Here is a 26,302-nt window from a genome sequence, read left to right as displayed (position 1 = left end):
CGTTCGCGACCAATCAGAGAACCAATCAGTCCGAGAGGGCCGGAGCCACGCGGACTACATTTCCCAGAAGCCTCGCGGGCTTCGCGTTGTTTTCCGATCTCACCCCACTGGGCTGCTCAAGCCCGAGGCTGCTAGGGAGAGGGTGCAGGTTCGCTGGGCCCATCTGGCGGAGCCGAGCAAGGGAAATGGTCCCCGCCCCGCCGCTCGCCAGTTGAGGAGGAGCCGCCCTGGCCGGGTGGCATTCCAGCCGCGGCGCGGGGCGCGGGCCAGAAGGGGCGTATCGTCCTCCCGTGCTGCTGCTGAATGTCGACTCCGGAGGATGAGGAGAGGCTCTCGCCGCTCGCCCAGAGATGGCCCCGCGCGAGCAAGTTCCTCCTGTCGGGCTGCGCGGCCACCGTGGCCGAGCTAGGTACCCGGCCGTCCAGCCTGGGCCTCCCCCGCGAGTCGTCGAGGGGTCGCGCGGGGGTGGGGGGCCGGGCGGGTGGCTTCGTTTCTGGGTGGATGCAGCCCTCTTGGTCCACACCTCTCCTGCAGGTGTGGCAGGGTGGGGGCAAGGCCAACCTTGTAAGGAGGAAGGATTGGAGGTCACGAAGGTCTCTTCCTTCCAATTTCGTCTCCCTCGGGTGTGCTATTGCGCCTGAATGTGTCCTTTTAGAAGCTTCCTGAGCTGGCATTCCTATATAGGGATCATTTTCTCTTTCGTGAGGATGCCCTTTTTAAAAGCCAGTCCACTTTTCATCTTTACTGAGGTCATCTCTGTTGTGTTCTTACACAGCCTCACTATATCGTTGTGTTTTGGGTCCAAGTTGTGAACCCAACCTGTGGGACTTAAGTTCGTTACCCATCACTTACTGAGCATCCACTCAGCATCTGCCAGTTGACCTCTTTGAGCGGAACTCATCTATACTGTGTTTACCTTGCAGGACTCTGAGAAGTTAATAATATATAAACGTTAAACCCAAGGCAAGGCACCCGCTCATTGCAACATTATTATGACAGTGCTGGAGATTGTAGGGATATAGTTCGAAAGACCCAGCCCTGACCTTCTTACAGGCTGGTGGGGAGACATGCAGAGACAGACAATTACATTATGCTACTTAGTATAATGAAGATGTTATTAAATATCATAAGAGCAGAGAAGATGAACAGTTACATCTGCATAAGCAAGTCAGAGAAGACTTAAGGGGCTACCTAGAGTAGAACTATGATGCCCTTGTAAGAACAAGTGGTGTTTCTTCCAAGAATTTTGTGACTAGAGTGCCTGTGTTTTCCCTGCCTTCACTGTGCATTTTAAGATTACCCTTTCATTTTCTTGCCCATTAAAAAAAAAAAGGAATAGCTTGGATGTGTAAATGTTAGTTTGTCCTGTTCTAAAATGAGTTTACTTTGTATTTCCAGCAGAGCCAGAACATGATCTGTTGTTTGCCCTTTGTGCTCCTCCACTCTTGCCCTTTGGACCCTCTGTTTTTTTCTTTCTCTTCTCCCAAAGCTGATGGCGAATTTTTATTATTCATTGTTTTTACTGAAATACAATTCATTAACTTAAAAAAAATTTAAAAGCAGATTGCTAAATGATTAGGTATGTTTCCGGTTTTGTTTTGTTTTGTTTTGTTTTAACCTGATGTTCCCCCTGTGACCAATGGCTTTTGTAAAGGAACATTCCTCCTGTTAAAATTTCGTGGAGAATTGTATGGGGGAAGGGGAATCAAAATATGAGATGGCTTTGAGTACAAACTGATTTAGGATCGGAACCTGAAGCATTAAGTAACCAGCAAGAAAACCAAAATTATTTTAAGAGGCATAACCTATGCTAATATAGAGGTGCCTATATCTTAAGACTTTTCAGGTTTCACATGTCAACAGAGGAATGCTTAAATTCTCTATATGCACACAACTTGTGTTTTAGAAAAACTAACAGCAAGATAATTAACTTTTCCAAAGACCAGTGGTTAAGACTGAATATTCTCTTCCCCCGTCTCTGTGTTCTCTTGGAAAAGGCATAGCTATGGTTTTGTATCAGGTGGTGGTCACTGAAAAGGCTTATGTAATGTCACTAATGTTAATGAACTTATCTGAATCATTGTGTGTATAAAGTTATGAGCTTGATCTTCCTTATGTGAGCCAGATAGCTTCACTCTGTTTCCCGGTAAAAGGTCTATCTCTAATTCAAGATGTAATCATTAGGAAAAAAATTTTCAAGTACAGGTGGTATTTGTAAGGAAGCTACGCATAAAACTCATCAGTGCTGGAAAACCAACTCAACATATTCCTTAATTGAAAGAATATTGAGCCTGCCACCCTTTGATATGAAAGACACGATAAACCCTATGTTGCATCTTCTCTTTCTCAGACATCAGGTTAGTGATTCATCTACGTGCAAACATCGCCCACGAAATGATAGAATTCAGCTTCATCTGGCATTTGTTAAGAACCTGTCATAAGTAGTACAGTACTGGAAATTATTCACATTGGAAGGCAAACATTAAGGACTAACGTAGGTTTTGGACTGAAATTTCTGACCGAAAAAGAACCCAAGGGCTTGTCACTTTTTGTTTTCTTTCTGGTGCTCTGGGGCTGCTCTGGGACAGTGATTCTCAAATTTGGGAGTGTATAAGAATCAACCGATGTCTAAAACCCCATCAACCTACTGAGACTCCATAGGCGTGGGGCTAGGAAATGTGTAATTTTTAACCATCTCCCTGGCTGATTCTGATGTATTCTGAAATCTGAGAATCACCCATCTTGTGCTGACTAAAATATGGGTCCTGTGATTCTTTTTAAAAATTTCGTTTGTTTCTCTGAATGTTACGGGTTTCCCCCTCGTTTTGTTTTTGTTGTCGTTGTTAGCAACCTTTCCCCTCGATCTCACAAAAACTCGACTCCAAATACAAGGAGAAGCTGCCCTTGCTCGGTTGGGAGACGGTGCAAGAGAGTCTGCTCCCTATAGGGGCATGGTGCACACGGCCCTGGGGATTGTCCAAGAGGAAGGCTTTCTAAAGCTCTGGCAAGGAGTGACACCTGCCATTTACAGACACATAGGTATTTATCTTGATTCTAGCTGGTGAGTTTGTCACGAGTTCTGTGTTTGTCTCGTCTGCTTTCCTGTTGAGCTGTGTTCAAAAGCCAGCTAGTTTTCTTCTGCTAATATGATAAATGAATATAAGGTTATTAAGGAATTATAGCCTTAGGGTTTTAGAAATGCATACAGAAGTATTTAGGGACGAACTGTCATGATGTCATGATGTCTCTAATGTAATTTAAAATAATTAAGCAAAAAAAAAAAAGAAAAGAAAAAGAAGCAAATATGGTGAAAATGTTAGCAATTGATAAATCTCCATGATAGATATATAGGGAATTGTATTATTTTTCTCTACTCTTCTGTATGCTTGAAAAGTTTCCTAATAAAAATGTTTTTTATTTAAGTTTAAGAAAGAAAAAGATGAATAGTTGATTTTTTTTTCCACTTGAGGAACTTTAAACACAAAATTAAAAATATTTTTTTTACGTTCTTTGAAAATTAAAATATATTTGAGGGCAATGCCTCACCAGTCTCTGTCCCATGTGTCAGAGGCCAGGTTGATCTGAAAGAGAACAGGGATGACTGTCTAATCCAACCTTGGCAATAGAGTAAATGCAACACAGGTGATTTTTTCCTCAGTTCCCAGGCTACCTATGTGGGTCCTTAGTCACTCCGAAAGGAAAGTAGTTGAAATGACACTGCTGCCAGTTAGAACACTTTTCTGCTCTGCTTCCAAAGGGGCACTCACATAGATAGGAGTTGCTGAGTTTGCAGCTAGTGGACAGGAGAATAAACTTGCCTTCAAAAGGAGATAGGATGGGTATGGCGTTTTTCTTCTCTAATCATAATCATTCCTCGAATATGTAGGGACCCTTGATCAGAAAAGTGCCCAGTACTAATGTTTACCAGCTTTGTGTTTTTAAAGCTTCAGTTCTCCAGATGAGCAGGTTAGAGTGTATTCACCAAGAACTGTCCAGAAGTGTGATTAGACTGTTATTGTTTTGGTGCTTTGTATGTTTTTGAATATCTTAAAATACTGCATTAAACTTCTTGAAATATCAAGAAAAGCTCTCTATATGAGTACCATGTACTGATTTTCACAATTTTTCTTTTTTATTCTTTTTTTTTTGGATAGTTTCTCCTTGCCTCCCATTATCGTTTTGAGTTTTACTTCTTTTCATTTGTATTTTGTTGACCACCATATGTGGTTTTACAGTTAAGGTTCATTTCATATGTTTGACACTTGACTGAAAAATTACCTTAACATAATTATCCAATGAAGTTGTGCATGTTTATTGAATGAAAATGCCTGCTGTGTACCAAGCTCTGTACTAGGGCATATAGTGTAATGAAAACACACAAAACCCGCCTTGAAAGGCTCATGGTCTGATGGAAAGATGAACAAGAAAATCAAGTTAATTTCTAATCAAGATGATAAATGCCATATTAGACTCATGCCTGGATAGTTCTGGGGGATCAGAGAAGCGTGGCAGGTGCAATGACAGCCTAGAACACTGGAGGCCAGGTCAGAGGGCACTTTTTGGAAAGCATGTTCTTTGAGTTGAGTATTGAAAGAGTAGGAGGAGTTAGCAAGTCAGGAAAGGGAGAATCCATTCAAGAAAGATCATACAACACAGGAGAAGGCCTGAGGTTTTAAAAGGCATGCCCATTTGGAGAACCATCAAGACCAGGTGTCCGAAGCCTAGGGTGTGTGAGAGAAAGACACAGCTAGAGAGGTTGACTAGGCCATGTCAAAGCATCCTCTTACTTTATTAAACACAGGGCCAGATTCACCCTTTCAATGCTCTGTCTTGCACAGTGTACTCTGGAGGTCGAATGGTCACTTACGAACATCTCCGTGAAGTTGTGTTTGGCAAAAGTGAAGATAAGCATTATCCCCTTTGGTAAGTTTTGTTTTGAAAATAATATACTGTATTGTACAACAGAGGGAATATAGCCAATATTTTATAATAACTATAAATGGAGCCTAACCTTTAAAAATTATGAATCACTATATTGTACACCTGTAAATTATTTAATGTTGTACATCAACTATACTTCAATTAAAAAAGAAAAAGAAAATATACTAGTGCCCGGAAGGTTTTACTGTTTGTCCATTAGATTTGTATAAAATTGTGCATTTGTACCAAAATTGCCTCAAGGTATAGGCTTAAAATAATAAATAATTACAATATAAATCCAAATAATTGAACATTTACTGCATATTGTATACAAACACACAGGTATATACCTATATAAAAATTATGTATATATTATTTAATATTTTAATATTAAAAGAATTCTTATGGAGCACCTTCTTTATTCCTCTTTCTACTGAGAAACCCTAAGCTTTAGAGTCAAACAGAGATGGGCTCATATTCCTTCTCTGTTTCCATGTAGCCTGGGCAAACTACTTCACCTTTTTTCTCTTCAATTTTCTCTGCTGTGGAAGTTAATACCTACCACCAGGATTTTGTTTTTGTAAGATTAGATGAGATGATGAATGTAAGTGCATATCACTTATAACATTTATAATAGAAACAGAGAAAAATAGGTTAATACAAGTAAAATACACAACTCCAGTAGATCAATGAAAAATACATAAAGAACATAAAAGGAAAAATCAAGAAAGGATATCAACAGGCAACTCACAAAAGAAGGAATGTAAGTGTTCATTAAACATGTAAAAATGTTCAACCTCACCGGTAATCAGGGAAATTAATTATAAGTACTTTTAGGCATTAAACTGTTAATGGGAATAAGTTACTATAACCTTTTTGGAGCATAAAGTTTACCTGTTAAAATTTTTAAATGTGTAATCCTTTGACCTAGCAACTCCTTCTTTATGATTAGAATCATTCAGAAATATTTGTACCTATGCATAGAGTCTCTCACACACACACGTGCACACTAAGATATGGACTGTAGCAGTGTTGATAATAGCAAAATTTTTTAATTTAAATAACTAGCAATCTGGAAGTAGTCAAATAAGTTATGAGACATTTATACAGGGAGACATAACACAGCTATTTGAAGAATGGGTTTTATATGAAGAACATATAAAGATGCCTACAATATCTTTTTTGGGCTGAAAAGAAAAATCCAAGTCACAACTATAAGAAAAGGGCAATAAGTAGAATTTCATCTTCCAGGCAAAATCTCTTGGTGCTGTTTTTGAAAAATTGTAATGTTCTAAGCTATACTAGTTGCTTTCCCAGAGTTGGAGAAGGAATAGATTAATAGTTCTTGCATTCTGTAATTTCTTCCAGATGTGAAAGGGTTAGGTAAGAAGTTCAAAGGAAACATGTTACTGAAGCCACCTCTCAGGGTGGATTGCCTCTGTGTCCTCTGACCCAGTCAGAACAATTCTCTGGGTCTTTACTGAGTGATTATGCTGTGTCAGTCCTATACTTAGTACTGAGGATATAGTGATGAAAAAGGCATGATCCCCCGACATAGTCCCTGACTAGACTCACAGTAATAGACACAGATGCCTAAACAAGTAGAATCATGTAAGTGTCACACAGGAGGTGTGGTTATGGGATTCGAAAAGAGAAGAGCCAGTGGTAACATACTGCACCCATCACTGTGAGGAGAAACAGTCATGCTCATAGGTTATTGGTGGGAGCGTGAATTGATACAAGTACTGTGAAAAGGAACTTGGCAGGATCTATCAAATGTCATATAAATGTTCAAATTTCTTAGTGAAGAGTTAGCTGCTTATATAAATTATGGAGTAGTCATAAAATGGAATGCTATGAAACGGTTTTTTAAATGAGGCAGCTCTGTATGAATTGACAGAGATAACCTTTAAGAGCAGAACAGTGTACAACCTGGCATTCTGCATTTGTACTTTTAAAAAAGATACTTTATACATACGCACACGTGTGCACAGACCGTCAATTGTAACTTAGTGGTTAAGACGGTGGACTCTGCACTCAGACTGCCTGGGGTTACATCTTGGCTGTACTACTCACTGTCTGTGTGAGCTGTCATTTAACTGCGTTGTGCCTCAGTCTCCTCATCCGTAAGGAGGAAATAACAGTGGTACTAATGTCATAAGAGTCTATATGAGAATTAAATGATATTTTTAAAAGTGCTTAAAACAGTGCCTGATGTCATGCATTCAGTGAACGCATTGTTATTATCTCTAGAAAAGTATAAGAGAAACTAGTCATTGCGATCACTTCAGAAGAGGGGAACTGGGGATAGGTACCCTCTTCTACTCTGTACTCATTTGTACCTCTTCAAATATTGTTTTAGAGTAAAAAGAAAGAAACTACCCCTTTCCCCCCAAGAGGCCACTGCCATCATCTCAGTAGAAGATGACTGGGGCGTGTCCTGAGACAGGAGCAGCTGGAGTGGGGAGAAGATGAAGGATTCAGGGCATGTTTAAGTACAATAGCCTAGACTTGTTCACTGTTGGCTCCAGGAGGTGAGGAGGAGGAAGAGTCCAGGGACAGAAAGAGTTTCTTCAAAGAGAGGAACACTGTCAAAACCCCTTCGCCTTGGAAAACTACTAAAAAATAGTAATCCATAAAATTTGACTTACCGGCCTTTGTCTGTTAAACTGATTACATCAATGCTGTTTTTATTCTCCTGCGGTCAGAATTAAACTGTAGTTAAATTATGTCTTTGAAGCAACTGCCCTTCCTTTGAATTTCAGGCCATGAAAGGCCCCTGGCACTTCAGATTTGAATTCCGACTCCTCCTGGTCCTTGAACCCTCCCATCAGTAAACAGACAAACCTCTGTGATCTGTCTGGGTCTATTCTTTGCTTCACTGTGTCTTAAATCTCTTATGCAGGGGCTGTACCAGCATGTTATTGTTCCCTACAGAATCTGTGAAATTGATAGCAACCTTTAAAAAAAAATGTATCTCCTTTTAAAATTAGGAAATCAGTGATTGGAGGGATGATGGCCGGTGTTGTTGGCCAATTTTTAGCCAACCCAACTGACCTAGTGAAGGTTCAGATGCAAATGGAAGGAAAAAGGAAACTTGAAGGAAAACCATTGCGGTAAGTTCTCCAACCAACGGGTAACTTTCCTTTCCCCTTTGAACATTCTCTAATGACTTATGCGTTTTTGTAACCCAACATTCAGTTAAGACCTTAATTCTGACTCTTAATTTGGAAGTGGTATTCACTAAGGGGAGAGCTGAGATGGACGTTTTCTTTGCCTTATAAGGTGTACATGTTCTCCACCAGACAAATTGTACATACGCATCGCTCTTTGCTGCTCTCGCAGACAAGGCAGCTAGACTTGTCCCCTACTGCAGCTTGATATAAAGAGTCTGATCATTAACGGTTGCCCTGGTGTGAATTCTGATTCTGCCACTGTGGCTTGGCATTGTAGAAGTCACTTAACATTTCTAGTCTGTTTCTTCATCTTTAAAAGGGACTGTCTCAGATGGTTTCCATGACAGAGAGCCTGGCTCATCAGGTGCCAGAAAGCTTGCTTTCTTTCCCTTTCTCTCTGAAGGAAGGGAAATAGCAAGGTGAAGCTTGCAAATTATTCCTACTTCCCTAATTTCGCTCCTCTTTTCCCAAGTTTAAGGAAGTTTTTATTATTATTATTATTATTATTATTATTATTATGCTGTTGTGATATAAAATCCTCCTATTGCACTACCCTATATTGTCGAAGTCTGCCTTTCTTCAAAGGGCCTCTTGTTCAACAATTTATTAAAATACCACTTAGGCAGTTTCCCCTGGGAAAGGGGCAAATCTTGCAGATAGATAGACAGACCTCTCCCAGGAAAGAGGAAAAGTGCAGGGTGCCCTGAGCTGAGTATGAAGGGGTCAGATCCTCTGAACACTGCGTGTGTGCCGCTGAGCCAGAGGTCAGGGGGGGTTTGGGGGCCTCCTTTGGAAGTTCACCGTGATCACTGCCCTCCGCTCTGCTGCTCCTCTAGCTGACTCAGTGGAAAGTGGGGTTGGGCTGTGGCAGTCCAGGCCCCCTTCCCAACAGGGAGATAAGTAACATGTACAGCAGAGGAGAAAAGGGTACCACACTGACTTAACCAAGTAGTTTACAGAATCCCAGGACCCGTTTTGTCATCCTGTAACAACTTCTTGTTACTATGTAGCAGGGTGAAGTGATGTTGCCTTGGTTTGATACATGGAGAGAAGGAACCATTGGGGTCCAGCAATGTCTGAGTTTTAACTGATCACCTCAATATTTTTCCTTCTCTGTCTCTCATGTTGGACATTTTGGATTTGATATAGTAGGAAAAAATATTTAATGTTGTAAAGAGCATGAACCTTGGGATCAGACAATCTGGGATTCAGATCCAGCCTTTGCCACATTTTAGCTCTGTTACCCTAGTCAGGTTCCTTAACCTCCCTAAGCCTCAGTTTCTTCAGATGAAAATTTGAATAATAAAACATACTTCATAGAGTTTTCAGGAATAAAATGTATCTTATGTATATAAAAAGCCTGGTGCTTAATAAGTGCACAATAAATGTGCACTTGTTAATGTGACCTCATTCGTGAGCAAATTTCTTATATAGCATAATAGCAATTATGAATGTCCTTCTTTTTGGTAAGACTCAGAGAGTTTAATGCCTGAGTAAAAGCCACACAGCTAGTAAGCAATAAGATGGCATTTGACACCAGGTATGTCTGACTATATAAAACCCAGGCTTTTATTTTATATCATAGGTTTCCAGGTTCGGTTCATGGTTCAGCACCATTTTTCATCTGTGTATAGAAAAATGTGCAACATAAAGGCAAGATAATAAATTTTCATAAAGCCCAAAGTATTCAGTTTTAAGAACTCTTATGAAATTGTCCTTCCTACTTTTTGGTCTAAAAATATCACTTCTTTTATGAGATGATATGAGAATTGATTTTTTTGATGTTATTTGGTAAAATTACAAAATTTGAAGGTCTCCCACAATACTAGTAAAATGAACTCAGAGGTCTGATAACCACTCTTCCTGCCTATAGTTAATATGGGCACAGATGATGTAAAATATCAAGAAAGGAGTTTTAATCTGTTTAATAATCTGAGAAGAGGATGTCACAGTTTATAAAGATCTCTATAAAAAAGTGTTTACATCAAAAGTTGGCCTTTTTTTCTAAAGAACTAATACGTTTATCTGGAAATTAGACTTAGTGGATTGCTTTAATTTCTAACAATTCTAGATAGTTAAGATGTTACTCTACTCTAAATCATAACAGCTATAGGCAAAGCTTATACAGTTGCATTCCAAACACAGGAACGCATAGAGTTTTCACATTTATTATTATTTTCCTTTAGATTTCGTGGTGTGCATCATGCATTTGCAAAAATCTTAGCTGAAGGAGGAATACGTGGGCTTTGGGCAGGCTGGGTACCCAATATACAAAGAGCAGCGCTGGTGAATATGGGAGGTAATGGAAACTTCGTTGAATTCTGCGAAGTCCTAATCGCCTTCATCATTTTAATTATAAGCACTCCATCGGGGAAAATGAGAATATTTATTTTATTATTTTTAATAATATGTACTGGCAACAGTCTTCCCTTATGTTATAATGTCATAATTGAATATTTTCCCTAGAACATTTTCACTTTATTCTATGACGATGTTTGAAAAGGATTTCCTAAAACTAGCAAATTGTGACAATAAGGAAATAATACCAAACCATTTCTAAGGGCTACTCTCCACACCATACCTTCCTCTCAGATTCAAACTGGTATATGTACCATATGTGATGGTCATTATATGCAGACTACAAATCTTCTCCCCCCCACCCAGTAATCCTGCTCCTCTTGCTGTATAATCCATTCTATACAGCTGGGCACCTCAGGCTGGAAATCCGAATGTTTCCTTAACTCATCCCCATCTCTCACTTCCCATATTCAGTCATTAATTTCTCCTAACTTCTAAATATTTCTTAAATGCCCCCCCAGTATTATGCTAAGTGAAATAAGTCAGACCGAGAAAGACAAATACCATATGATCTCAATGTGGAATCTAAAAGACAAAACAAAACAAAATGAAAACAGACTCATAGATGCAGAGAACAGGAGGTTGCCAGAGGAGAGGAGGGTAGGAGGCCAAAATAGGTGAAGGGGATTAAGAGGTACAAACCTCCAGTTATAAAATCAATACGCCACAGGGATGTAATATACAGTATAAGGAACTATTACAATAATATTGTAATAATTTTGTATGGGGACCGATGGTTACTAGACTTATTGTGGTGACCTTTTTATAATGTATGCACATGTCAGATCACTATGTAGTACACCTGGAATAACCATAATATTACACATTAACTATATTTCAATTAAAAGAAAGTCTCCCCCCTCAATGTCTACTACCTTAGTATCCTTAAAATGACTGTTTTTACAATAGTAACCATCAAAACACAACTAGACCACTGCCACAGCCATCTAACTGGTCTCTTCCTCTGCCCTCAAATTTGTACCCAGTATCCATCGAACTTTATCTAAAATACAGATCTGAACATGTTATTGGTATCCTTAAAACCCTTCACTGGCTTCTTATCACTCAGAGAATAAAGTGGAAATTTCATAACATAACACAGAAGGCCAGTATAATCCAACTTGTGTCTTCTGGGGTTGAGCAGTTCATTGACTCTGGAGCAGAGAGGGAAGCAGAGTCAAGAGCTAAAATGTTCCACTGCCCGCACACACCAAACTCTTCCTCACCTCTGCACTCTCTGTCCTCATCCCTCTTCTTCTATTTAGTTTTCTTCTGCAGATCTTTTAATACGTAGCTGAGGTGTCTTCTCCACCCATGTACTTTACCCAAACCTCCTGCAGCCACCCCTCCCAGGTCATGGTGTGTTAGATGCCCCTTTATGTGTTTCCATAGTTCCCCGTGCTTATCTCTGTTATTAGTTTTACCTCATTTCATTGCTTTCTACTATGTGTCTATCTCCTCCTCTAGATTTTGAGCCCCCTGAAGGCAAGGACTATGTTTCATTTTTCTTTATTTCCCCAGTCCCTCGTACATAATCAACAAACATTTAATGAATGAATCAATGGATGAAAGACTCCTAAGACCAAAGTTATATGATTCTAAGAAACTGATAAATAGCATTTTTGAGAGGTATAGTAACATATCACTCAAACATCAAAGGGAGTAAATCTATTTTATATACTGCTGTTTCAGTCCATTGATGTCTGCTGCATCATATTGGTGGATATTTTGGTTTTCAGAAAACCTTTCAGATTGTCGTTCTCAATTCATTGCTTCAAAATCTACTGCAGCCCAGATTTTTCTTCCAAGTTCCAGCTATCTACTCAGCATCTTCATTTGGTTATCTTAAATATATCACTTTGAATGTGTCCAAACCAAGCTCATTTACTAAATCACTTCCTTCTCTGTTCTTCCCAATCTCAAAATATGATATCATCATCTTTTTAGTTGAACAACCCAGAAACCTGGGCATGATTTTGATCTCTTTGCTTTCACTTGCTCCTTACAGCCAACCAGTCACCAAATCCAGCCAATTCTGTCTTGCATATATATCTCAAGTTCATCCACTTCCCTTCATCCCTGGAGCCACTCCTTTGTCCAAGTATCATTGATCTCCTCCTACTGGACCACTACAAATGTCTCCTAACTAGTCTCCCCACATACACCCCACAGCCATTTTGTCCCACTATGCATCTGAAATTTTTCTAATCAGGATCACTGGTGCCTATCATCTTACTTTAAAACATTTAAAGTAGTCCATTCTCATTTTCGCATCTCCATAAATGGCAGCTGTGTCCTTCAAATTGTTCAAGCTCAAAACCTTGCCGTCATTTTTGCTTCCTTTCCTTCCCTCCATATTCAATCTGCTGGCCGATCCCTGTTGATCCTGTGGATTCTGTCTTCAAAACACCCGAAATCTGACCAGCACTCCACCACCCCTTTATCCAAGGCACCATCATTTCTTATCCAAGCCACCATCATTTACCAGAAGAACCGCAGCAGTCTCATATCTAATCTGCCTTGTCTCCTGATAAGTCTACTCTTAACATAACAGCCAGAGTGATCTTATAAATAGTGGCCCAGGTCAGTCACTCCTTTGCTCAGAACCATCCCCTTCTCCAACTCTTGCTGCCTCTGCTCCTGTTAAACTAGTGTTCTTGCTGTTCTTCTAACATACAAAGCTGACTTTGCCTCAGGGCTATAACACATACTGTGGCTCTGCCTGGGACGCTTTGTCATAGATATCTACAAAGAGTACTTTCTCAAGCTTCCTTAAGGTATCTGCTCAAATATTATTGCGAGGTCTTCCCTGATCACCCTATTTAAATTCACATACACCAGCCTTCCCCACCCTCCCACACTCGCTGTCCCCTTTCCTTGCCTTGTCTTCAGAGCAGTCACTACCATCCGAAATGCCATGTGTTTACTTACTTGTTTATTGTCTCAGCCTTCAACAAAGAATGGGGATTTTGTTCATTTTGTCCACGGCTCTTTCCCCAGAGCCTAGAATAACGCCTACCATATAGGGGGCGCTCAGATATCTGGTGAATGATCAAATGCATCTACCCATTCTTACCTCTTTCCAATTCCCTTCTCTGTACTTTGGTGTATGTAATCTTTACAAAACTCCAGTATTGTGACCTATCCCTCCCCTGCTTAAAACCCTTCAACAGCTCTTCTTTGTCATTAGGAAAAAAGTATAAAAAACTTAATGTAGAATAATGACCAGGACCTTTTGTTTAAAGTGACAGAATCTCAACTCAACCTAACTTAGGCTAAAAAAAGGAGTTCGTCAGCTCCAACACTGAAAAGTGCAGGGGTTGAACTGACTTTAAGCAGAGCTGGATTCAGATGTTCAAATGATGTAATTGGGTGCCTGTCTCTCTTCCTCTTTTCCTCCCCCTCCATCTGCTTTCCTCTGCTTGAGAGCAAGAATGGGATCTTTCATCCTTCTACACATTCCTGCCCCATTCTTAGCACATTCTTGACACAAAAGACATTCATTGTTGAATGAATGATATTTAAGCTTTCTTTTTCTATGTATTGCCAGATTTAACCACTTACGATACAGTGAAACACTACTTGGTTTTGAATACACCACTGGAGGACAATATCATGACTCATGGCTTATCAAGGTAAGACTGTTTTAGTTTGTCTCTTTCTATTTTTTCCTATCTCACCCTTTCTTCCATATTTGGCATAAATTCTAACTTTTGTCTCTTTCGATTGAGAACCTACTGATATCACCCTTAAAGAAAGGCAGTAGTACATTTATAAAGAGCAATTTTCTTAAAGTTTGTTGCAGTTAAAATGGAGAAGGGAGGGGCAGAGTTGCAGAATGTTTCAGGTTAAACCTCCCCAAATATTTGTACCCTGATGGGGCCATCCCAGGGTCAGATTCTGATAACTGATTCTCCAACTCAATTCAACGGGTGTGTCTGAGTACCTTTTAGGTTAAAGGCACTGTGCAAGGCCCTGCAGTGGATACAAAAGGTAAACCACACTCCTTCCCAGGGAGTGTACCAAGGGGAAAAACAAGACTGGTATAAAAAGACTGTACAGTAAGTGCTAAAAGAAAGGGACTAGTTACTGTAGAGTTGGGGTGGGAGGTGCAGAGAGAAAAAATAACCGCTCAGAAGGGCCTACAAAGGAGACAGAATTAGATAAGTGTTTTGAAGGGCTGTGGCTTGTGACGGACAGAGACATGATAAAGAAGAGCATCCTAGGAAAGAGAAACAGCTTAAATTCTTTGCAACACAGGTTCAAATTGTCCATTAGAGTGAGTTACTTTATAGATGTCAAGTGTCCTTACGATTCTATTTAGCTTCCGATCTTGTTTCCAAATTCTAGACCCCGTTATGCTATTTAGACAACCCCAAAAGTATATGAGTAGTGCCAAATTAATGATATTTGGAGATATACAAATAGACATAGATATAAACGATTCCAAATTTCAGGTTCACCTTAACTTAATATTCCTAGAGTAGTTTTTCTTCATTCTTCCTCTTTTAAAATAAGTGTTATCTTTAGTGCTGCTAGGGCAATCTTTCTGTCTCTGCTCAGCTTTCTTTCACGTTCCGAACTTTCATCCAGGTGTGTTCACAAGCAACACCATATTTTCTGTAGCCAATGGCCCAGCCACCTCTTTCACAGAGAAGACTGAGGATTTTAGGCCTCTGTCCTGTAAACATCTGTATGATATCTGTACCCACCCTTACATTCTTCCCTTCACTATCTTCGTCCATGCTGTTCACTCTGCTTGTGAGACCTCCCCAGTTTCTACCCAGTCAAGTCATCTTGAGAGATATTCTTGTCTTTCAAGAGGCTTGTCTGTTCAGTGTTATGATCTATTCTCGGAGCAGGATATTCAGTTCTAATAGTCCCACAGTGATGTTACCTCTGTTTCTTTTTCATTGTCTTTCCACCCAAATGGTCTTCAAAATGCCACACTTCTAACTTCAGATTCAAGAATTTCCCAGCAGGTGTAAATCTGCCTAACGGACCCGACTCCACCTAATGGATCTGTCTTTTTTGGAAAGACATAGGATTTCCCATCACTATGTTCCAGCCCTAATCTGAAATAACTTCATCTTACTGTTCTCTAAGTCAGGTTTTAAGAAAACGGGGTGACCGGTACTTGGTTCATTCTTGAGCTCCACGCACTGGATCAGGTTTTTAACTGGGTTGGTAGGAGTCTGTGTGGTACGTGAGGCAGCTCGAAAGTCGCTAACCACAAACTCACAGCTAAGTAGGTAAACAGTGCTGTGCGATCTGGAAGTTCTGCAGGCTGTGTCACAGGGTAAAATGAGCAATCATGGAGGTTGGAAGGGGATTGCAGCTGTGCAATCTAGAGATTTATACAAGCCATCAGCATCTGAGTGAGAGGAATCTGGTATGAAGAAGAAGAGTAAAAATGGCGCAAGCACTGAACCATGTGCTTAGAAATGGCTAAAATGGTAAATTGTATGTTATGTGTATTTTACCACAATTAAAAACAATAGTGTAAGTAAAATGAAGTTCTGGGGCGAGGGAGGAGCAGCAGAAGACTGTGGCTGGGATTTTAGGGAGGTGGGGAGGCAGGTGGCAAAGGACGTTACTACGGGATGCAGCAGAAAGGTGGGGTGTTGAATTAATTCAGGAAATCGTACAGAACAGAAAAACCAGAAAAATTCCCTCTTCCCTCTTTTTAATAAAATCACGAGGCTATTGAGAGGTAAAACTGTGCAAAAGGTTAGCTTACACTGTGTGAAGATCACAGATGAGCATGATTATTTAGTCGATCCTGAAGAGGATTGCTGATTCTGACACAGTGCTGATGGACTGTTACGAACTAGCCTTGCAGATGGCCATCTGGTCTCCTAGAGAGAACAGAAGACTTACCCAATCACTCTCGGTCCATTATCACTTTAGCCATGTCCTGGGCCTCACTTTGGGGTGTTAACTAGCAGGGAGTGATAAAGGTCAATAGCAAAAAGCAGCAACATTCATGCCAAGTAGCTTGATGAAACTGACGTTCCTTTTACTCCTCTCTCTTCTCACTTTGACCATCTTACCTGAGGCCTCCTTAATATACTGTTTGCTCTCTTTTAATATTTATTTTTTAAAGGAGCCTAGCCAGATCACACTACCTCCTCAAAACAATTTGATAAGAAGAGGATGAGGCAGGCCACTGGCAGCTGCCCCTAAGGTCTCTGTGTGCCAAATGGGGCGACAGTTGCCAAAGGGGGTTCTTGATGTGGTTATTATACAGGTAAAAATAAATCCTTTAATAATAAATTAGTTAATTACTACTAATTAATGAGGGCTACCTACATTTTAAAAATAGAATTTATTAATAATATTAACACTCTGGTAGAAGTCGTTTCCACTCTTGGCACTTATGTGTGAAGCAGAGCTGGCACCCAGCCTCGCTGAAGCAAATGAACAAGTAAAAATGTAGTGTTTCCCTCCAATCTTTTGAGCCAAGAGGGGGAAATTGTGTACCTTTTTCTATCCTATTTCTTTGTTCTTCCTTACCTCTTGATTGGTCTTGTATGCTGTTTCTAGTAGACCTAAGTTTTAGAACTTAGGTGAACTTTGTGTTAGTTGAGACATTTCTATGTAAAAATGTGAAGGTATATTAAAATAAATGATATTAAACTTGGACTTGCAAAGTATCTGAACAAATAGGAAAGAATGTTAAAAGAGCGGCAGTCTACACCTCCTGGGATATATATGGTGAAACAGTAAGTTCTTTCCACATAGGCAATGCCTGTTATGTGGAAAAAGACCCAAGAAAAGTTACATGCACAGTCGGGTCATTTGCTGGAAAATGTAAATAGGTCATAATGGGCTCCTTCTCTGGAATTCAAGAATTCCTAAAGTGAGTTTCTCCTTTGAACAATCAATCCTGACCTGAAAGAGTCATAAAGAGCTTGGGGACTTCCTGCTGCAGCAGTTGAGAGTAATAGAGTGTGAAGATTCCTAATGCAGCTTCAGCTTCCCTACCACAGAGCCTTCAGAAACTTCAAAGGCCTTGCTTGGCGTGGAACTCAGTGATCCTTATCTCTGGGAGGTACTTGATGTTCCAGAAGGACATAAAAGTTTTCCACAGTTTTTCTTTCTAGCTTTCCATTAGCCCAGGCTGCCCCCCCGATTCCATCTGTGGACTTAGCTGCCACCTCCTGGGTCCTGGGCCTTCCATTTCCTGTGATTCAGGATAGCCACCCCTCTTCTCGTCATCTGTGTTTCTCCTGGAGAAGTTTACAGCAGTGAATGGGTTCTCGGGTTATGGAATGTCGATAATGTTCCTGTATTGCCTCGCTCATGCCCACATTCATAATGAACTGATGGTGATCTCTGAACTGTTTAGTCACTCGTTTACAGAATCTTGATTTACTCTGTAGTGGGTTGGCCACATCCATTTTGTCTGTCTTGAGTAACTGACCAGAAGCCTTTCTCAAGAGGGGGTAATTATGAACCAAATTATGTGATTCCCACACTTACGATCCTTTCAATGACTTCCCTTCGCATGGAGAAAAAATCAAACTCCTTAAATTAGCCTTCTCTGCCTGCTTCTTTAGTCTCTCATCTAGCTGGTGAGAAGGAAGCATCTATGTCGAGACCTGCCGCCACCCACGAGCCTTTCCATGACTGCCTGTCACCCAGTTACTCCCTATCACATGATCTCATTTTATTTTTTTCATAGCACTAACCACATCTGAAATTATTCATTTCTCCTCTGCCTCTCCCAAGTAAGTGCCTTGAGGACAGGATCTTATCTGTCTTGTTTACTGCCTACAAGAGTGCCTGACTACAACAGATGTTCAATGTATATTTGTTGACTGGAGATTCTTTTTTTTTTCTACCTCTTTAATGAATTAAGTTATCATTGATTTTAAGCTAAAACAGCATTATTATGAAGAATATTATAGTACTAGATTTAGTATTCCATTATTTCTAAATATCAAATCCCCTTTCCTTAAAAGTTAGAAACTGCTACATATTATCTTTCTATTTCATTTGTTTGTATCTATAGTTTTTGTTCTGGACTGGTAGCTTCTATTCTGGGAACACCCGCTGATGTCATCAAAAGCCGAATAATGAATCAACCGCGAGATAAACAAGGAAGGTAGACAGAAAGTCTTCAGTATCCATGGATCTGAATGTCTGTAATAATATTGTTCTTTAAAGACCCTTCCCTGTATTTATTCTTGATGGGAATGTGTTTTTGTGTTTACATGTGTTCAACCAGGAAATTGTTTTTATGCAGTTACCTGCTTTGTGTCTGATGGAAAAGTACTGTGCATTTGGGGAAATAAGCTAATTTACCCATCGTATTATTTAGACACAAGGTGTTTATTATGACTTTGTTGTTTTCAAACAGTTTTTGAAAATATACTCTGTTGAGAATTTCCAGAGCACTTCCTTCAGAAGCTTATGACTTAGAGGTAACATGGGTAATTTGACCTGATATAAAACAGTATGTTCTCTCTGGAAGAGATCAGGTGGAGTGAATTCTAAGTTATCAGACCAAGGATGGGGTGAATCAGAAAACTCAACCTTGAAAATATCTTTAAACTCAAAAGAGGTGCTCTCTATATACAGAACCACAAATATTATTTTTTCTAAGCTAGCAGAAAATAGTTAAGTAAGTTTTCTTAGACCATTTAAAAATTTTATTGATACATCTATTTACACATAAGAAATTTAACAAAATTGTCTTCTTTCCTTTTTAGGGGCCTTCTGTATAAATCATCAACTGACTGCTTGATTCAGGCTGTTCAAGGAGAAGGATTCATGAGTCTCTATAAAGGCTTTTTACCCTCTTGGCTGCGAATGGTAAAGTTAGGTTTTTCCTGCCTTTGTTTTTGTTTTCTTTATATTAATTCTTAAATCACTTTTCCTCTCTAAATATTTTCCTTTTCTCTTCTGGCTTTTGGCATGGTTCTGCCCCCAACCATGGTTCTTTCTTTCTTTTCTACATCTCTTTTCATTTTCTTTTACCTCCAAGTCCCTTGGTAGATTAAGGTAAAATAATTCAGTTACATCAGAAATGAATAGGTTGATATTATGTTGTTAGAAAGCCAGTGGATAGATTGTTCTGAAATGTAAAGCGTTTTGCTATTTAGCCAAAATATTATACTTTGAGATAGGTATACAGATTTCATATGAGACCATTCCTATCAAAATGTTACTGTTTCAAACAAAATTAGTTACTTTGATGATAAATGTTGCATTACCCATTAATACTTATCACCACAAAGCTCTGCTTAGGAAGAAAACATTATATAATTTTTATTTAGTCTGGATGCTATTTTTTACTGAAGTGAACTAAGATGTAGAATTAGATAGACTTATGTTAGTAACATAACAAATATAATAAAAACAAGGTACTCAAGTATTTGGTAAGTTAGAACATATTTGAAAGAATGGAAGAGTTATGGGTTTAGAAATTCAAACAATCAATACTTTACACAATATGATATAATAATATTAACTGAGCACCTACTCCATGCAAAGCCCTGTACTCGATGCCTGGCTTTGGGATGAACCTAAGAGTCTCAGCCCCTGCTCCAGTGCTGGAGCTTCCAGTCTAGGTCAGGAGCTTCCAGTCTAAGTCAGGACAAACACTGAGTAAGAAACCAGAAGCAATGAGTGGAAGAGTCAGGGGCATGGGGTGGGGATCCCTGGTGCTATCAGAATATATATAGCAAGTAAGGACAGCCTAACCTGGGAGATTAAGAAAACCTCCTTGGAGAATGGACTTCTTTTATTTATTTATTTATTTTTTTGAGAATGGACTTCTGAATTGAGATTTGAAGAATGAGTAGGACTTGGCCAGGTCAAAAGGGCAGAAAAGAACATTCTAGGTGGAGGAACTAGATGGAGTGGACAAAGAATATGACGAATTCAAAGAACTGAAGAAAACCCAGCTGTCCAAGGCACGGAGATGTGGAGGAGAGCAGCACAGGGTGAGGCCAGAGAGAGGCAGGGACTGGATCAGGAAGGGCCACAGGACCCATGAGAGTGAGGGGCATTGGCTTGATGACATGTGCACTTTTAGAAAGACCCTTCTGGCTGCCATGGGGGTTTAGGAAAGACCAGGAGTAGTGATAGATGACAGATAATGATAACTTGGACTGGAATATAGCAGTGGGGACAGAAGAAGATAGAATTTTAAAATATTTAGGAGATAGAAAGGAGATTAAAAAAGAACACGACTGGATGGGGAAGTGGTTGGAGAAGGCAAGGAAAAGTCGGGATTCATTCCCAGATTCCTGCCCTGAGCAAACAATGATATAATTTCCTAAAATGGGGACCATTTGCAGAGAAGAAGATTTTGTGGTAGGATAACAAGTTTAGTTTGGATATGGTAAGTTTTGGATACTCGTAGGTCATCTAAGAAGAGATGTCTAGATGACTAGCTTAATATATTGGCCTGGATCTTAGAATCATGAGGATGGAGATTGAGATTTGAGCACTGTCTACACACAGATAATAACTGAAGCTTTGGGGATAAATGACATCACCAAGGGTAGTAGGTGTCTATCTATTAACATGAAATCAGTAGCCAAAGCCCTTGGCAATATCTGATACAAAAGCATACCTAAGTTGTAAAATATAATTTTGATTGTTTTGATTGTACTTTGAAGTTATCTCAAATCTGTGGATATTTAATGGAAAGGAAGATATTGACTTGGCCTGCATGAACCAGGCACTATCATAAGTGCTGGTAACACCAAGGAATAAGATGTTTATTTTTTTTTTTTTTTGCGCTAGAGGAGCGTACAATGTGATGGGAGAAGATAGACACGTAAGTAGTTAAAATTACAGAAATTATGAAGCTAATATTACTAAATCACTTGGTATATGGCCAATGCTATGCTAATCATGCTCTCAGCTTAACTCATTGAATTCTCCCAACTCTCTATTTAGTAGGTTACTATCATCTCTCTCTTTTACAGAGGAGGAAACAGTAGCGTAAAGTGTCTGAATAACTTGACCGGCCTGGGTGGTTCGTAACTGTGGGAGCCAGGGACTCAAACCCAGGCAGTCTGACTCCAGAGGACACAGTCTTACTAAAGAGGCTGCCAGTGCTGTGAACAAAACAGGAGAACACAGATAGTGGAGTCAAATGGCTTGAACTCTTTGGGAAGTCCCAGAAGGCTTCCCGGAGGTGATATTTGATCTGAGCTTTGAAGGATCAGGAGGTGTCTTCTTGATCAGTAGGTCAAGAAAAGCGTGAGGGAGCAACATGAGCAGGGGCACCAAGTCATGTGTGGCCCCGATATGTCTGGTGAACTGCAGGAAATTCCGTGTGGCTGGACAGTAGGTCCTCAGAGGGCAGGTGGTGGGAGAGGACGCTAGAGGAGCACTTAGGGACCAGGCTGAGAAAGATCTTGGCGGGGGCCAAGTAAAATAGTTTAGGTGAAACTCTGCAGGTAGCAAGCATCTGTTTGAACATGGAAGCCATGGGCTAAGATTTGCCTGGGGACAAGACTCCTGCAGCAGCAATGTCAAAGCTACACTGAAAGCTAGAATGCAAGAAAGGGCGTTTCGGCAGTGGTCTAGCCAGGAGATGATTGTAGAAAGGGAGAGAAGATGGATTGCAGGAACATTTGTGCTTGACTCCACAAGACTTAGTTAAACGATCAGATGGAGAAAGGGAGGGAGGGAGAGAAGGAAATGGGACTTTGATGTTTCTAGTGTGAGAGACTATGAGGATGGGTGAGACCACTGATGAAAAACAAAATCGGTCAGGAGAAGTGAGGGGCAGGGAGAACATCACGTACAAAGGAGCGCCGAGACCACTTGATCTGACCCATTCTCTTTATACATGAGACTCAGGAAGTATATATAAATGACCCCAAAAATGAGTGCTTAATATATGACAAGCTCTCTGCTAAGCTCTTTACACACATTAATTATTTTTCTAAGTCTTACAAGAACCTAGTAGAAGAGGTGGGGTTATCCTCCTTTTTCAGATTAGAAAAACATGGCTCAGAGTATATAAGAAACTCGCTCAAGTTCATGTAGCTAGTATATGGCCGAGCTGGGAATTAACTGCAAGTTTGTTCAACTCTAACTAAACCCATGCTCCTAACTAAGACAGTATACTGAATTTCTCAAGATCCTGCAGCTCATTATAAAAGTTTTAAAAGAAAAGAGACAGGTCGTGGTGATGGAGAAATGTTACCAGAGACAGGCTGGATTACCACCAAAGATGACCAGGGTGGCATTGCCTTGTTGGTCTATCACAGTGCAGAACCCTGAGCTTAGAAGCCTAACTCCTGAGCACTTCCGAGTAAACTGGCCTTGCACGTACAGATGCCCTACAGCCAAACTCATTGAAACCGATGACTGGACCACAACATTGGCTCAGCCACACTGAGAAATACACTTGGCCAGTGATCCAGATGCTGAAGTCCTCTGGACAGCTAACTTCAAGCTATATGGGAGCCAAGTTATAATCAGAAGGTTGCTTGCTGAACACAGAACAAAACAGGAAGAGCTTATTTGTGAACTTAATATTGAAAAAGATACACCCAAGAGCACTTATGTGTTGAGCCCCACAGTAATAGGAATGGAGAAAAACTTCTTTTTCCAGCAGTTATGACAACATGGGTTCACATACACTTGGATTATTTTCAGTGGTACAACTATGCCAGTGAGGAAAAAACAAAAGCATGTACTGGCCACATGCACATCTACGAAGAGTCTCAGTGTATCCCATTTATATACTATGCATGCTATTTGGCTATATGATCTTCCTCTCTATCTCCTCTTCAAAACCCAGCTAAACCCAATCCCAGTTCCTTCCACTAGTTAGAGAAAATATGACCTCGCTTTGCTCAATCCCTGATTAATATTTATTTCATTTGCATATAGTTTGGGTGCTATGAGGAAGAAGTCTGATTACCAGCGCAATTAGGAATGATTGCGTAGTCCATTCTTAACTAAGACCTCCACTTCTAGATCCAATTGCAGTCATATCCTTGGCTCACTTCATTTTTATTGTCACAAGAGTGTGGTTTCGTCACAACTTCTTTATTTTGTCTATGTCTTCGTACATTTCACTGACTAAGATGTCTTCTCCTAACTCCACTATTATATTCTCAGTCTACCAGTATAACTTGCGCAATATTTCCAAACACGAATGACATAAATATTGCTTTACAAACTTTCTAACCAAATACATTTTACATTCTAATTGCTTAAGCTTATTTCTCCACTCTAATGTGATCAGAGTTCCTCTCTGATCGATATTACCCATAACCTATCAACCAAACCAGATAAGAACTGGATCCGAGACACCCTTTCTCTGATGGCTACTTCCAGTGTTTCCTCTGTAATTTCCCTCTGTGTCTTTAGCGTTTTTATCTTCTGTTATTGAATAATCCTCATTCCCTTATAATTCCTTTTGGCACAGTTACACCTTCATAGTCAGTTCTTTCTGAGTTAAAAGCCCTTTTCTCCATTTAATGTGAATTTTTATATTCATTTAGTGATACACCAGGTGTTGGTTTTATGACCCAACTCTCAAAGGATAATCTTTCATCTTCACTTTCATGTTCTTAAGTGCCTCCTTCTCATGCTCCGTATGTAAACTACATGTAGAGGCAAGGAGCCCAGCCTAGAATTCAGGCATGCCGAGCCCGAGCCTTTTATCCAGTAACAGTCAGTAAGAGGAACCCTGGAATGGAAGGCAGAAGCCCACGGTCTAGCTCCACAACATGCTGACAGGCATCTGATTGCTAAGTCTTAGTGTCCTCATCTGTAAAACAGGGACATCAGTACCTTTCCTTTCCATTGTAACTTGTTCAGAGAAATCTGTGAGAAATAAGACATGAAAATGCTTTGTAAATTATAAGGTGCTCTACAAAGGTGAAATACCTTTGAATTGCCTTTAGCATACATTTTAGAATGGAGTCACCATACTTTAGCTGAAACATAAAGACCCTCCAGAATCTGACCAAATCCTGTAGATCCAACACATATATCCTATCACAGTTGTACTTTTCCAGTGAAATCATTTTCATTAATGTATCTTGGAACTTTGCTTTGTTTTACCAACTTGAAATCATCTTGTTCCTCTCCAAAATAACCCACAGTAAATAAAAATACTTTTTTTCAGCCTAAGTGGATTCAAAATGAGTTCATCATTCAAAGATGTGTATGCATATGTGTAGAAGATTTATAATTGCTTTGAAATATGCACTAACTTCTTTGGTTAATCTTTCAGACCCCTTGGTCACTGGTGTTCTGGCTTACTTATGAAAAAATCAGAGAGATGAGTGGAGTCAGTCCATTTTAAGCCCTTAAAGATGCAGCCCTTAAAGATACAGTGTTCATTATCATTGAAATGCGGGCATCTGCAACATACACCCCCTATTATTTCTACCTCTTTAGGAAGACACCTTACTCCACAGAGACTGTGATTTATAGGGGGCAGCACTTTATTTTTATCTGGAAACCCAAGTTCTCTTTGACTCCTATTTTTGTTCAAAAGCAATCTGATTGGATCACACAAGGCCACCCAATGAGACCCAGCACAGCATTTTCTAAGGAAGAGTCAAATCCTGACCAGTTACCTTGAGCAAGAAGATTCGACCTTCGAGATGCTATTCTATGCTGAAGAGCTTGCTTAGAGGAGGAAATGCCAGAAGGGAGACAGCATCTTAGACCTGAAGCAGACAATAGGAATGTGGAAAAATACATACGTACATAGTGACCACGGAACATATTTAACCTGTCGTGTCAGTACTTACGACTGAAATTTGATAATTCACTTTTCTGTTGCCGATAAAGTGTGCATACTTTAAATTAAAGGGAGGTGAAAGAATAAACATTTTGAGATTTCCCTAGTGTTGAAGGAAGTTGATGTACCTTTTCTTGCCAGGAGGATGAAAAAAAAATCAAGTTGAGATGATGTTTGGATCTCAAGGGAAGAAGCCGTTTTCCGTCAGTGCCCTGTCGTTAGTTGATCTGTGTTCACTGGTTAGCTCTCCAGCACACAGGCTAACCTGACAGCCACCGACTGAACCTTGATGAAAACAGAAAAGAGTGTTTGCTTTGTGACATATCCCATTCCAGCTTGAATTTGTCACTAGCTCTCAAGAATCTCAATATATGAAAAACGCAGTTTATTTGATTAAAGCTCGGGTGGATAGGTCCTTTTAATAAAGAAACATCTGTTATCGTCAGCCTCTCAGTGGCACGTTAAAAGCAAAGCTAAGATGAAGTGTGCTACGATGAAGTCAGCTGACATAAATCCTTTCTTAATCTCCCCTTCCCTAACGCTTAGGGTCCTAGAGAGAGAGAACTCAGAAATCACACTAAAGCTGTCTCTAGCCTGAATCTTATTCAATTTGACAAAGCCTCCTGCCTAAATAGTGATAAGTATAAACTGCCTATGGTATACAGTTATGTCTCCAATCACTAAATCACATCCCTTTTCTTAGAAAGGGGAGAGATTTCTTAAGATTCATCTCTATACCACCTGTTCCCCCCAACCTCAGACAGTGGGCATTTCTGGATGGATGGCTACAGTTATGGGTAGAGGCTGTAACTGTCAAAATAGGAAAACCCCAAAAGCTCAGACCCAAGAAAGACCGTGGAGCTGACCAAACAGGATTTATCATGGGCATGAATGATGTGGAACAGAAAAACGTTTACAAGTACCCTGCGGTTGCACTGATGTATAATCACTGCCATTTAAGAGGGGGAGTATGCTTTAAAATATATTTTAATGTGATGTACTAATATGCAGTGGTTTATTGTTTTTGTAGAATTTACAGAATGTGAAGTTTAATCTCTTAAAATCTTTCAGTGGTCTACTTTTCCATTGCATTTGTCAATCTGTATGA

At 39.9% G+C, this 26,302-nt stretch overlaps 1 protein-coding gene across 5 annotated transcripts; it reads left to right on the top strand.

Annotated features, from left to right (window-relative positions):
* Window positions 1-120: 120 nt before the first annotated feature.
* Window positions 121-26,302, top strand: SLC25A27 (solute carrier family 25 member 27). 5 transcript variants are annotated; one of them, XM_059938561.1, is made up of 10 exons: window positions 121-409; window positions 2,848-3,039; window positions 4,839-4,923; window positions 7,914-8,036; window positions 10,283-10,395; window positions 14,005-14,089; window positions 18,472-18,564; window positions 19,172-19,274; window positions 21,216-21,249; window positions 24,846-25,038. In XM_059938561.1, the coding sequence occupies exons 1-9, from the start codon at window positions 304-306 to the stop codon at window positions 21,243-21,245; spliced, it is 930 nt and encodes a 309-aa protein (XP_059794544.1). In that variant the 5' UTR covers window positions 121-303; the 3' UTR covers window positions 21,246-21,249; window positions 24,846-25,038. The 5 variants fall into 5 exon arrangements, with proteins under 5 accessions (XP_059794544.1, XP_059794546.1, XP_059794545.1 ...); XM_059938563.1 differs by having other exon boundaries at window positions 24,946-25,020; XM_059938562.1 differs by lacking the exon at window positions 24,846-25,038 and adding an exon at window positions 24,679-24,769.

This window comes from Balaenoptera ricei, chromosome 11 (assembly GCF_028023285.1).
Source record: "Balaenoptera ricei isolate mBalRic1 chromosome 11, mBalRic1.hap2, whole genome shotgun sequence".
Taxonomy (NCBI): Eukaryota; Metazoa; Chordata; class Mammalia; order Artiodactyla; family Balaenopteridae; genus Balaenoptera; species Balaenoptera ricei.
Note: the sequence above shows the minus strand (reverse complement) of the source record. Positions and strands in the feature narration are given on the sequence as shown.